The 14,409-nt window shown below is 42.8% G+C and overlaps 1 protein-coding gene across 1 annotated transcript in view; it reads right to left on the minus strand.

Moving 5' to 3' along the window:
* The window catches only part of LOC149298076 (nectin-1-like), a 95,767-nt gene that overhangs the window by 35,681 nt on the left and 45,677 nt on the right, over positions 1-14,409 (minus strand). The window contains exon 6 of the mRNA XM_089487924.1: positions 5,158-5,305. Coding sequence (XP_089344050.1) covers positions 5,158-5,305 — 148 coding nt within the window. The remainder of the gene's footprint in view (positions 1-5,157; positions 5,306-14,409) is intronic.

Consider the following 14,409-nt stretch of genomic DNA (forward strand, 5'->3'; position numbering starts at 1 on the left):
AAATTCTCGTCAATATAGTCTTTGAGGGTGGCAAGTTCTGGTTCTGAGAGAGGAAATATTCTTCCAAAAGGAATGGACGCACCAGGGAGGAGCTCAATGGGACAATCATATGAGCGATGCGGGGGCAACCTCTCAGCTTTTTATTTTCAAATACATCCAAAAATTGATGATACGCCGGAGGAATGGCGGCGGCCAAGGAATAATCAGTGCTCAGCTACAATGCTGAAGGTAATAAACATTTATTGGTGCAAAATGATGATGAAAAGGTCAATGTCCCGGTCTCCCAATTAATAACAGGATTGTGACTTCGGAGCCAAGGGAGGCCCAGGATGATAGGAAAAGTGGGGGCTGGAACGATGTCAAATTGGAGCAGTACGTGATGCTTGTCACCGATGGAAACGATTAATGGGATATTCTCTTGCGTAATCGGTCCCGACTTGAGGGGGCTGCCGTCGACCAGCTGGATATAAATAGGGCTTGATCTCCGTTGTGTAGGAATTGCCCAGGACTTAGCTAGCTCCACGTCCAAGAAGCATCCACTTGCTCCGGAATCAATCATTGCAGAGAGGAGGATAGGCTTTTTAGTCCACTGCAAGGAAAGAGAGATTGATAAATGCGGTGTGCAAACGTGGGGTGAAATAAGTCTTTTCTGTGTGAGAATATTCTTACCATCATAGTGACGGTGGTGGTTACTGCAGTTGTTAACCTTATGTCCCGGTTTACCGCAATACAGGCACAAATTATGTGATCTGCGTCTGGATTTCTCTTCAGGTGTCAAACGGCCTTTCACAAGCCCAATCTGCATAGGTTCCTCGGTAGGAGTGGGTGCTCGTAAAGGCGGATACGGTACTGGGAAGCGGTTGAAACCTGAAGTAAAGGACGTGGGACCCCGTTCTGCTTTTCTTTCCCTCAGGCGGCGGTCAATTTGGGTCGCCAAGTGGGTAAGGTCGTCCAAGGAGTTGGGAATACCGACTCGTGCCAGCTCATCTTTAAGGGCGTCCGATAAGCCCAGACGAAATTGATCGAGTAATGCCGATTCGTTCCACGTGGTCTCTAGAGAAATGCGGCGGAATTCCGTGATATATTCTTCTACCGGGCGGCGCCCTTGTTTGAGGGCCCGTAGATTAGTGGTAGCGGTGGAGACTCTAAACGGATCTTCGTACATAGAATCCAGTGCATGACGAAACGTGGCCCAAGAATCCAGGACTGGACTCTGGGTATGCAGTAAATGGTGAGCACATAGTTGGGGTTCTTCCTGGAGGAGAGAAATGACCGTATGAATCCTGACGTAATCAGAGACGTATGTACGTGGTTTCAGGTTGAACAGTATCTGGCAGGATGTAATAAAGGTACGGTATCTTTTCCTGTCTCCTGCAAACTTGTCCGGGAGGACCACTTGAGGTTCTAACGCCGTGGCCCCTTCCTGGGATAATGAAAGAGGCGGAGGGGCCACAATAGGTGGACTCCCTGAAGCTGCAGGCGTTGTCTGAAGCTGTTGGAGCTGTTGATGAAGCTGGATATGGCTCGACTGAAGGTCTTGGACAGACTGAGTTAATGAAGACACCTGCTGGGTGAGAGTGGACATGGCGTCCACTAAGCTTGCGGGCTCCATGTGTGACTTGGTATAATGTAAGGTAAAAATATGGCGGAGTCCGGTATGCAAGCCAGGGTCAGGGTATCCAGAAGAACAGCAAAGTCCGTTTAAACAAGCAGGGTCAGGGTATCCAGAAGATCAGCAAAGTCCGTTAAACAAGCAGGGTCAGGGTATCCAGAAGATCAGCAAAGTCAGTTTAAACAAGCAGGGTCAGGCCAAAATAATAGTTAAACAATAGGAACAACCAGAGAGAGAAATATACCAGGAGCTGCTGGGTTTTAAATGTTCCCGGGCTGGTGACGTCATCGGGAGCACGCGTGACCCCCACCCTCCTGAAGCAGAGAAAAAGGAGGCGGGGATCGCGCGCGTCGGCTAGGTGCGGCGTGAATGCGGTCGATGATGGACCCGCGTCTGTGCCGGCTGGATGCGGCGTGGGCCGAGCCGCGTCTCTGCCGGCTGGACGCGGCGTGGGTGCTGCGGAGGACCGACCCGCGGACATTCCGGTGAGTGGCTGCGGGTCGGTCGTCCGCATGGTTGCTGACAATCCATCACAATGCCCAATGTACAGCAGCCAGATCTTCACAACCTTGGAAGGGATCTAATAATGTTGTAAATAATGCTTTACATCCATATTCAAAATGCCTGTGACGTCAAATGTTGCAATTATTATTATTATCTTTTATTTATATAGCACCAACTATTTATGCTTCTTACAATACATATATTCAAGCGGTTTCACAAAACTAGAATTGACAAAGACAAACCCATATATATATACCGTATTTGCAAGATTATAAAACGACCCTGATTATAAGACGACCCCCCAAAATCTGAATATTAATTTAGGAAAAAAAGAAAAAGTCTGATTATAAAACGACCCTATAGGAAAAAAGTTTTACTAGTAAATAATAATTCATGTCTATTTTTTTGTTTGTTTTTAATTTCCTTTTATTTACCAACCTGCCCCCAGTTATGCTCATCTGCCGCCAGTTATGCACATCTGCCCCCAGGCATGCCTTATACCCTCCTATATGCCTCGAGCAAATACGGTATATATATATATATTAGGTGGAGAGGGCCCTGCTCTCAAGCTTACAATTGTGAGGGAATAGGGTGAGGACAAACATAAGGCACAGAGAAAAGGTAAAAGGTAGTGTGGGGCTTGTATCAGTCACAGGGAAATTCTAGTAACTAAGATGGTGAGGCTTCTCTGAAGAAGTGGGTTTTGAGATTTTTCTTGAATGTTGGGAGGGAGGGTGAAAGCTGAAGATTCGGTGGAAGTAAAATCTTGTAGACGGGAAGAGGTGATATGTGAGGAGGAACGCTTTAGCCCCTGGGAAAAACGAGTAGGTGAGTATTTTTTCATGAGGGCAGAAATGTATGGAGGAGCAGTGTTATGGAGGGCCTTATATGTTAGTACACGTATTTTAAATTTAATTATAAAGGTAATAGGGAGCCAGTAGAGGAATTCACAGAGTGGGGAAGCAGAAGAAGAACGGCGTACAAGGACGATAAGCATAGCAGTAGCATTTAGTAAAGACTGCAGAGGAGACTGTGAGGGCATACAAGTTGAATGTACAGTTTTTAGTGCCAATATGTCGTATTGCACCTTAATGTTATTGCCAGTTTTACATGTGGTCAAGTTTAATGTTGTTGTTAATTTACACCCTCCCTATTGTATTAGCGCTACGGAATCTTATTGTGCTCTATAAATAAAATGTAATTTAATAAATAAAATAAACATCAAATCAAACGATAAGAATGGTCAAATGATGATAAACTATCATCTAGTAGGATAGCATCATAAAATAATTTTCACTGAAAAAAAGACAATTATGACTTTAGTGGAATGAAAAGCCTTTGGTAGACAATCCCACCTGTCGATCCTCAATAAGTATACACACTGTCAGATAAATCATTGTAATACACCTGGTCCAGAAAGATGTTTTTGAGATGCAAGCTGTTTTTAGTGACTTTGGTTAATTGCTTTCTATAGTGACTCAGGGTATAATTTATCAATCTGTTTTTTCAACTATTGGTGTAGTAAAATATATTTTTTTCAAGAAAGACCTGTTGCTTACGTACTGTAGCTATGAGCACCACTGATTGCATTAATATAAGCTTTCTAAGTTAGCCTGTGTTGTTACTTTACTTTTATAAAGATATACAGAATGACTTTTATAAATTCTACAGTATGCTTAAGAACTTAGGCACTATTAGGAATCGCTATTTTTGTGGAATATGTGGACACATTTCTTGAACACACTGATCATACTTTGTTGTTCAAAGGGGAGATATACTTTAATGTGGAGGCAGAAATACTTAGAAGCAATTAAAAAGATTGCTTTCATTGTGTGTAGGAAAATTGATCTAAGGGCTGAGGGTTCACATGTCCCCAGGTCTCTCAGGACAGCTGGGCAACACAATTAATTGTTTATTCTTCATTTTATGACAATGACCATTAAATCATTTTCTTCCTTTTGAGGGCAGAGTATATTTTATGGAGTGTAGTAACATGTGATATCAAGCTGATCAGGGTCTTGTCTTCTTGGAATAGGAACTTGAAAGGATAAGAGGTGATCGATGGCAAATGGTTCCTGTGAAGGAAGTGGGTGAATGTAGGGAATGATGGTAATATGCATTGGAAGACACAAAAGGTGAAAATGAAGAGGTGTTAAGAAGGGGAGCATACCTAAAATTGCAGACAGGTAAAAGTAGGGATAGGATGAGAGAGCATAGGAATTTAAAAAAAAACCCATAAAGACAAGGGTTTATTAAAATACTGTAGGTTCATATACCTACCTACACCAGGAGAATAGTGCACATCTTAAGGAGTTTAGCAAAGCCACCAACATAACATGAAAAAACTGGTGAGCCTGTGTGACTAATTCACTATACCCAGACATTATTCTGGAAAATTGGTCAGACGAATAAACCTTAAAAAAAGACTTTATCTCTACCATCTTATAGTTTGTGGAATAGCTCATTCGATGCTTTAAACTCATGGACAGTTTCAATAAACATCAGTTTTGTTGCGTATGCATTATAAGCTTCATACATATATTTATACGTTATAAGGATGCAGAAAGGTGATGAGTCCACATTATACTGAATCATAAGATTGTGTCCGATCTTTCCTTTATTCCTATGTTTCTTTTTTAGTTGATAGTAGCTGCAAAGCTTTACAATGTACAATTCATCTACTGCAGTTTGACAGACATTTTAGATGACTTTCATGTGTTTGATGAAGAATAATATTTTCGCTGGAAATATTTGTTATGCAGCCATTTAGTGTGTGTTACAAAATAATTGTATGTGAATGTGTAGTTCTGCATAGGTATGTAGTTTTGTACAGTTCCGAGTCAGACTACTTGTGTGCCATGTGTGCATTTTGTAAAGACTGTTAATGAAGGACTGACATGCATGATGTACCCACAGTGGTGAATGTAGGTATCCAGGTCTACAACATCACGTTTTTGTGTCATGTTGTGGAATCACCTGATAGCTGTTCTTCTGCTAGGTGCATTTGAGCAGGTGTAGATATTATACAGTTGAACACTTACATGTCGCTGTCTGTGTTGGATCGTTGTTTTTGCTTCTTCCTGCGCACCAGGAAAGTGCTCACTGATGCTGTGATTATGAGTAGCGCCGCCACAACACCCCCGATGATCCCCAGCAAGCTTCCAGATGGGCCTTGGCGCAGTGGCTTATCTGTAACAAGCAGCAGGGAGCACATATTGTGAAGTATCAAGGCTCTCAAATAATGATGTAAAATGCCATTAATTAGAAGGAAATGTGAAAAAAATACTTTTAAAGTGGATTGTTCAAGAGTAAAATGAACTGGCAACAATCTATAACCACATATACATTCTCAAATGTTTTTTAACAAGATTGAAAGTGTATGTTGGTGCTTTTATAATATCAGAGAAACAAAAACTATGTCTAGAGTACCTCTGGGCATGTCTCCTTTTAAAACAGTTTTATATTCACTAAAAAGCATTCATCATAGAAATACTTCATACACATTGTAGAACTGAACAGCTGGCAAACACTTGCCCTTTTCCCACTTGGAAAGATAAGCTGTGTACATCAACCTGATACTCCCTTTTACTTTTTCTACTGCAGTTTTACTAGAGAATACCTATGTCTCATAAACTAAGTTCACATACCGGTATATAGCTCCACCATGTATTCTCTATACTCATATTTTGCACATTGGATAGCTTTATTGTTTGCTATTATACTATAATCATGCCGCTCCTTTTAAATCCAGGAATCCTTCTATGTGGATTTAAATATTGAAAAAAATTGGACCCCAGGTAACCATTTCCTTGGGTCCCGCTCCACGCTCCCTAGCGTGCAATCACTCCCTCCAGTACCACACAAACAAAATTTTTGCCACACTGACCGTAGATTAGGGGAAGAGTCAGTTCAGTCTACCCTCTTTTTGACCCTACTGTGACATTGAGAGGTCCCCACAGTCCCTTTGTCCCCTTATTCACTAAACCACACCTCTCCATGTAGTTGAAGTATAAATTAAATAAACACATGGAAACAGCACTGCATGTATTGATCAACTTGATAAGACATACAAAGCCTGTATTTGCAGGTATACATAAAAAAATGTATGGAAACATAGCATAGCAGATATGGACCAACAGAATAGCACAAAAACCCAGCTTTGCAGGTATAGATCAATTGGAATTCACATAAAAACACAGCATTAAAAGGTATAGATAAAACCCCCTAAATTACAGGCATTAGATCACAGGTTGCACAACCCAAAGCCAGCCCTGGCGTCCACATTGCCAACATAGAACCTGACCAGCACCCAAATTACACACATAGAACTTGCCATCTTTGTCCCCAAACAGCCCAGCATGAGTCAACTTTGCCCCCAAACAGCACACCTGTGCCATCTTTGTCCCATAACCATCTTGGTCCCCAAGGCTTAAACACCCTGCTTGTGCCATCTTTGCTTTTGCACAAATCAATTGTACATCTATGATACACACAAACACTTTTACAGTCACTCACTTTCACTAATTCACACAATCACTTATTCTTCCACTCTTTCACACAAATTATTTACACATATTCATTAATGCATTCTTACAAATTCATAAATTTTCTTACCCATTCGCTGTCACCCGCTCCCGTGGATCCGCTGTCCCCCGTCGTCCTGCGTCCGTCCGTCCGGCTCCCGGCTCGCCGCTACAATTACCTCGTGGCGAGGTCAGGAGGAAGCGTCGACCGGGTGTTCGGCATTGCGGTCGTGCTCCCCCTGCTGGACACGCGCGTTACTGCAGCTAGGTTTAGCTGCAGCTGCCGCGTTTTGGCAGGTAGGGGGCGCGTGTGACGTCAGCGTTGGGGGCGTGGTGGCTACCAGCGCCAAATTTAAAAATCCGGAAGCTCTGTTACCGGTACCCTGGTGTGGTCTTTTGCTGGTTACCTGTCTAGTGCGTTCTATGAGTTATCTGACCCTTTGGCTTGTCCTGACTACCCTCTGCTCTGCGATTTGGCTGTGTTTGTTCCTCTACGTGTTTGACCTGGATGGTCTGCATACCCGTCTTGGATCTGACCCACCTTCTGGCTGACTACCCGTCCTGTGTATGACCTGGATCGTCTGACTACCCGCTTTGGATCTGACCCACCTTCTGGCTGACTACCCGTCCCGTGTATGACCCCTGGCTCGTCTGACTCTGCGTTTGTTTTGCTCTCCTCCTACACTATTTCGGTGGAGATCTCTCCAGCTGTACCCAGAGACTATCTACCTCTCCATATCTACCTACTCCAGGGCCTCCTCACTGTTGGGATCATCGAATACCTGGGGGTTGCGCCTCTGCGCACTCCTCCAGGAGAAGAACTTCCGCGGTGAGTGCTCTGGCTTGTGGTAGACGTGACATTCGCACAATTCATCCACACATGAATTTATACTCACTCATTCACACAATTCATCCACACATTAATTCATACTGTCACTCATTCACAAAATTCATGCACATAATAATTTGTTCATAGTCAATCATTCTCACAATGCATCAATTCATTCTCTCACTCATTTTCACACGTTATTTATTTCAATATAGGTTAATTTAATATCTACCCCCCTTCTCACTATCTACCCTCTCCCTCTTCCCCCATTTGTAGTTCACTTACCTTGCAGAAGTCCTGCAGTGGGAGCGCGATGCCTCTGTCCCGCTGCTTTTTTTTACATCATATTCCGGCGCTCAGCATAAAATGCCGGCACCACGACCAAGACACTTAAGACAGAAGCCTCGCGGAGGAGAGTGAGGGGTGCCGAGTGGTTGCTGAAAACCTATTCCTGAGCGACCGCTTGGCGCCCCTCACTCCTCCCTGTCAATCAGTGCTTCCTCGCAACGGCTGGACAAAAAAAAGGACAACGTTTCAATTGGCCCCCTCTGCCCCCCACCCCCGCCGACGCCACTGTACTTATAACACCAAAGGATCGAATTTATGTTTTGGCTTTGTCTACGTCTTCTTCTATGAGCTTAAAATGAGGTTCCTTCAACTGTTTTTGCTTCTCTTGCCTTTGCCAGAAGTCTTACTACTTAGCAGAGTGGTAATCTTAGGTATTTATTCCTATTTCTAATATTTTGGAAAACTGTTCTTGCAATAATCAATTAGTGAATAAAAAAAAAAATATTTTGCTGTTTTTTATTAAAAAAATATAGTCAATAAATTAAAGTAGTCTTTAGTCCTTTTGACTGGCGTACAAAAGGTATGAATACACTAGGAATGGATAGAACAAATTAGGAGAAGCCGTAGGGGGGTCCTGTGGAGCTTAATGTCTAAGTAGTGGTTAGGAGTAGTCAAATATATACAATCAGGGGGAGGAAGTGCCCAATCAGTATAACTATACCCCTGTGGTTACAGCAGCTGTTGTAGGAGTTGAAACACACTTACTATGGATGGATTGGGCTAAGAGGGCGTATAGACAGTGGCGTATTTAGCTAGAATGGCAAATCTAGGACCGCTAACCTCCCCACCGCAATGAACCCCCCCACCACCACCAGTATCCCACTACTAAATAGGCCAGTTCCAAGGGAAGAACTTTTATCTCCCATACTGGCCCATTTACACCACAGACCATGACTTGGCACAGCCTTCAAATGCCGCTTTTAAAGGCGCTTTGCTGCCTTAAGTCACAGAGCCCCAGGATATGACTTCATATCCCGGCACTCTACAGTGAAGATGACGGCTATGGAGGGGGCGACCAGGGCTGCTTCTGAGGTAAACACATCACTGCATATAGGTATATGGTGGAATATTAGATATGAAATATGGGATGGGAATGGTTGAAGGTAAGAAGCAGGATGTTGAAGGGCTATTTTACAGGAAGGAAAGGGACATGTGCTAGTATGGCGCTGAATAGGGTTCTGGAGGAAAGAAAGTGTATTCTTCTATTTATATTTGCAGAGCCGTAGCTAGCTCCTTTTGCGCCCGTGGCAAGAATGGAAAATTGTGCCCCCCAGCTATTTTTTTTACAGAGGTTATTTTATTTACACTGCCCTTACGCACTGACACTGCCTTTACACACACCTACCCGTAAACACACATATACACATACACTGCTCTTACACAACCCTGCCTTTACACACACACCACCTTACAAACATACAAATACATACACTGCTTACACACACACACACTGCCCATACAAATACACTGCCCATACACACACCAGCTTACAAACACACACATATATACACATAGACTACCCTTACACACTGCCTTTACACACACACCTGCCCATTAACACGCATATACACATACACTGCCCTTACACACACCTGCCCATACACACACCTACCCGTAAACACACATATACACTGCCCTCACACTCCCCTGCCTTTACACACACATATATACACAAACACACAAATACCTACACTGCTCTTACACACACACACTGCCCATACAAACACACATATACAGAACCCTTACGTCCATTTCTCCCCATTTCTCTTACTTTTCTCATCTTCCATCATCTTCTATCTTCCAACCTCTCATGGGAGAGCGAGGTCTGTGACTTCAGGCTTCTGCTTTAGTGGTCCCTCATCACTATGTGCCGACTATTGATGCAGAGCGTGACGTCATATCCCAGCGCTCTGCGTAATTTGACGGCACGTAGTGATTGAGGAGCAGGAAGCCGAGGTCTGAAGTGACAGACCTCGTGCTCCCTAATGTTTGGCCAATTAGAGGGGCATTGTGATCTCCCCAACCAGCCCTACTCATCGGGAGCGCACTGCCCACAGGGGCGCCCGATAAGCAGGACTGGTTGGGAAGAGCACAATCATGCAGCTGCCTCAGCACTCCCTTGAAGACCAGCCCAGGGGAGATGGCCTCTCTGCTCGCCCCCTCCCCTATAGATATGTTACTGTTTTTTTTAGGGGCCCCTAGAATGCTGGACAACATTAATGTTGGGCTGGTTAGAGAGATCCGTGATCTCCCCAACCAATCCTGGAGGCTGCCGCTGCTGATCAGGCGGCTGTGCCCCTTCGCAGCTGCGCCCGAGGCGAGTGCCTCTCTCGCCTCACCCTTCCTACGGCCCTGTATATTTGTATGTGTTCTAGATCTGTCACCTTAGTCAAATCTAGACTGACACTTTGGGTAATGAAACTCTATGGAATATTGGACTTCATTAGCATTGCCATAATGAATCAGCTCAGTGTGGTGTTTGCAAAGGGAACGTCAGCCCAAAAGATCATATGAATGACAACAATGGAAGCCTTCATGGATGTATATGATTACCTTATTTCATGATTACCATAGCCATAAATGTAAAGTAGCAAAAGTTCATAATGATGGTAGTGTTTGTATATATTCAATTATTTCTTTTAACCCCTTAATGACAAAGCCCATTCATGCACGGACTCAAAATGCATTGTTTTCAATGGGTTTTGGGACCGGCCATTGTCCTTAAGGGGTTAAGTACACATGAATGTAGAGCCCCTACCTCTTATGACGGGAGACTATATGTAACAATTTCCATAATTATGCAGTACACAAAAATGTACAAAACCTGATCCGAGTATTCATAATGACACATATTCCCCTAATTGTCTTCCATTAGTAATTATTCTTCCATTTGCTATTACAAATTATAAGTATAAAAAAAATATACCACCACCTTTGCATTTTGTATCTCCTAAACCTAATACCTGTTTCTACATCAACAATTTCACTATGGCGAGCGTGTAATGGTAGCATAACAAGATGCAGATCAAATAATGACAATACTTTTGTGGTAATATGCCAATGTCTGTCTTTTGGTTGAGCAGTTATAGGGCAGATAGTACCTCCCCCGGGTTAGCCCCCCATATTAAGAATTTTAACAAAAGATCATTCCATTTGTTAGATCAACTGTTTTTTGTTAGATCTACTCTAAAATATGCAATATTAACAATCTTTTTCAGGGGGGGCTAACCCGTAGCCAGCCCCCTCAACAAAAAATCTCAACAAACTGTTATTGATTATGAGATCAGGTTTGATCAGACAAAACTTGTGTTAGAGCTAATCTAATTACCAAGATATTGCATGTTTAATGAGGGGGGCTGTCTCCCCTCAATTGAAATTTTGACTTTTTTTATTGATTTTGGTAGATATTCGTTAGATCTGGTAAGATCAAGTGTTTTTTCCGTTAGATCTATCACGCTGGAGGCGGTGCTCACAATCCTATTTTGTGTGTGGGGGATGGGAATACCTACAAGTTGGCACCCTCTCAACTAATGTACAAATCAAGGCTTTACTAAGAATGAGGAACATTTCATTCTAATTTAGCTAATAAGTGGCTTATAAGGGAAATTCTAATTATTTGCAACTATATAGTTTCAATTGTGACACTCATGCCATACTATCAATTAAATAAAAAAAGTCTAAATTCAGATTTGTGTAAACTAGAAATGTATTAACCTTTGTAGCTCCAACACAAATATAGCTTGTTAAATGTACCCAACCCCCTTCAAAGCACCAAGTGAAAAAAAAATATTTCCCCCAAGAATGCAGAACATCTGTTCACCAAAACTGATGGTCTTTGTTAAAGTCTTTTCATAGGTCACTACATGAAAATATTTTGCAGTTGTTGGTACACATCAGGGGTGCAAATTTATGTAGGGTACAAATTTCTGTAAGTTGAGTTATGTGATAATTGAAATTAAATTACTTGGAGGAATTGATAAGGGGTGCTACAATTATTTCTTACTGGAAAGATAGAAAGAAAGGTGTTATTTTAGAAAACATGTCATGCCGTTGGCAGGATACCTTTCTGTATGAGTGATTGAGCATGTAACGAAGAACAGGAACAGCGTAGGATAGATTAGCATCGGTTGCCTGAGACCAGCACCATGCAAATAGGGAACAGGAGGCAATATTGTAAGGTACTGTAACAGTAATGTGTATTACATGGCTTCTCAATTTACTTATAAATAATACAACCAAGACATCTTTGCTGTAGCAAGTGTTTTTTTGATGTGTCTTTAGTCTGTTCAGCACCCACAATATTCAGTCGTGCCATTGGGGAAGAATACATTGGGAGTGAACAAACAAGCTTTGTGTACACATGCAATGTAGTCTTTGTGATGTTAATAGTAATGACTAAAACCAATATATGATGTTTTTAATATGAAATCTAACAAAACATATATTTGCTGGTTATATTGTGAGGAGTAACTGGATAAAAGTAGAGGTTTTACTTTAGTGGATAACAGAACTATCAAGTATACCAATACAGTCACTTAACTATAGAGAATAAAGTGAAAGATAGTACCGTATTTGCTCGATTATAAGACAAGGTTTTTTCAGAGGTCTGACTATAAGACTAAGATCCAGATCCCCCACAGTGCTGCATGGGGACATGGATCCTCCTCTCTGGCAGCCAGTGGACGTTCGCATGATGCGCACAGACAACCTCCGCTGCTACCCGACGCTTCCTCCGGGGGAAGAGCACTGGCGAGACGTGACCTTCTGGTGCTCAGTCATAGAAGCCCCGGGTAGCAGCAGAGGTTGTCTGCACACATCACGCAGACATCCACCGGCTGCCCCCCACTTGACACAAGGGAGTCTGAAGCACGGGGGACATGTTTACGGATGCATCAGTAAGTAGGGGGGGGGCATTTAGGGGGCATAAGGCATATCTGGGGGGCAGAGTGGTAAATAGGGGGTATACTGCCTATCTGGGGGGCAGAGTGGCATATAGGGGGTGTAAGGCATATCGGGGGTAGAGTGGCATATAGGGGGTATAAGGCATATCTGGGGGCAGAGTAGCAAGCTGTGGGGCAGATGTGCATAATTGGGGGGCAGGTTGGGAAATAAATGGAAATAAAAACAAAAAATGGATTTTTCTCAATCATAGTTTTTATTAAATATGAAATAGTTTACATGTGAATTCATATTTACTAGTAAAACTTTTTTCCTAAATTAGTATTCTGGGGGGGGGGGGGGTCTTCTTATAATCTAGCAAATACGGTACTTCCCGTTTTTAAGCAGAACAAGTTTACAGGCAAAATAGATAATGTCCCCATGCCTTCTACAGTCCAGCTTGCAATACACACTTAGACATAGCACATGTGATCATCTAACATTTGTAAACAGCATTTGATAGGTGTGTGCAGATTTCCTGCTTTGTTGTATGTACATATTGGTAATTTAAGCATATTTATTTATATGCATGTTATAATGTGCTTCTCTTTTTGTATTCTTTGTGTATGCTTTGGATTAAGAAACTTTCCTACCACACTCGTGCTCAATAATAGTGTCCAGAGAGAGTTTTACAGTGAGTATAAAGTGTCTTTGATTCAGCTCCATGGTAAGCAGTATACCATTAGCATAAGACAATACTATATAGTCTGAAACAATCTCCAATATTTATAGGGGAACTCCAAATAAAAAACCCCCTAATTGTTAACTCAGCATAAAATATGGTGCTGTATATAGTAATATCCAGGATAATTTAAGATGATCCACATCAGTGGTTTGTCTATAAATGCCCTCAAACATGAGTATAACCCAACAAAAGTACAGTTAGTGAGAAGGTACAAAATTGTGAGGACTGATCTAATCAACCTTGCCGCAATGCACACTGACCACAGTAAGGTCCATAGTAAAAACAGAAGGTTTCCATGCAAGAACTCCAAGACGTACGCTGCTACTGACCCAAAAGCACAAGAAAAATCGGCTCCAGTACATTCAAAATCATATACCGTATTTTTCGCTCTATAAGACGCACCTGCTGATAAGACGCACCTAGATTTTAGAGGAGAAAAAAAAGGAAAAAATATTTTGAGCTAAAAAATGGGCTATAAAAAAAGGACATCATCCTCCCGTCATGCCTGCACAGAAAAAAGCTGGTCAGACATGATGGGAAGTGTAGTTGGACTACAAGCGCCGTACTGCGCATGCGCCGGCGCCATACGTGACACGGCGCTTGCGTCAAATCCCCCCGTCCTCTCCATCCAGTCCGCCCTTAGCCGTCGCAACGGACCAGAGAAGAGGAGAGGCGGCGACAGAGGCGGCGGTCTCCAGATGAAGACCTCCCCTGGACGGCGAAGCGAGACAGAGACTGTCCGGGACACTTTTGGTGAGTACCGTATTGGCTCGGATATAGGCCGCCCCCGTATATAGGCCGCACCCTAAAAGTTTGGTGCTTTTTTAAAGAAAAAGTTTTTTTCTTTAAAAAAGCACCAAAAAACATACTGCCACTCTGCCCCCCCCGCCCCCCGAGATATGCTACCACTGTCCTCCCTCCCCGAGATACGCTGCCACTGTCCTCCCTCCCCGAGATACGCTGCCACTGT

This window comes from Sceloporus occidentalis, unplaced genomic scaffold (genome assembly GCF_023333645.1).
Source record: "Sceloporus occidentalis isolate IW3139 unplaced genomic scaffold, rSceOcc1.0.p SCAF_35, whole genome shotgun sequence".
Lineage (NCBI taxonomy): Eukaryota > Metazoa > Chordata > Lepidosauria > Squamata > Phrynosomatidae > Sceloporus > Sceloporus occidentalis.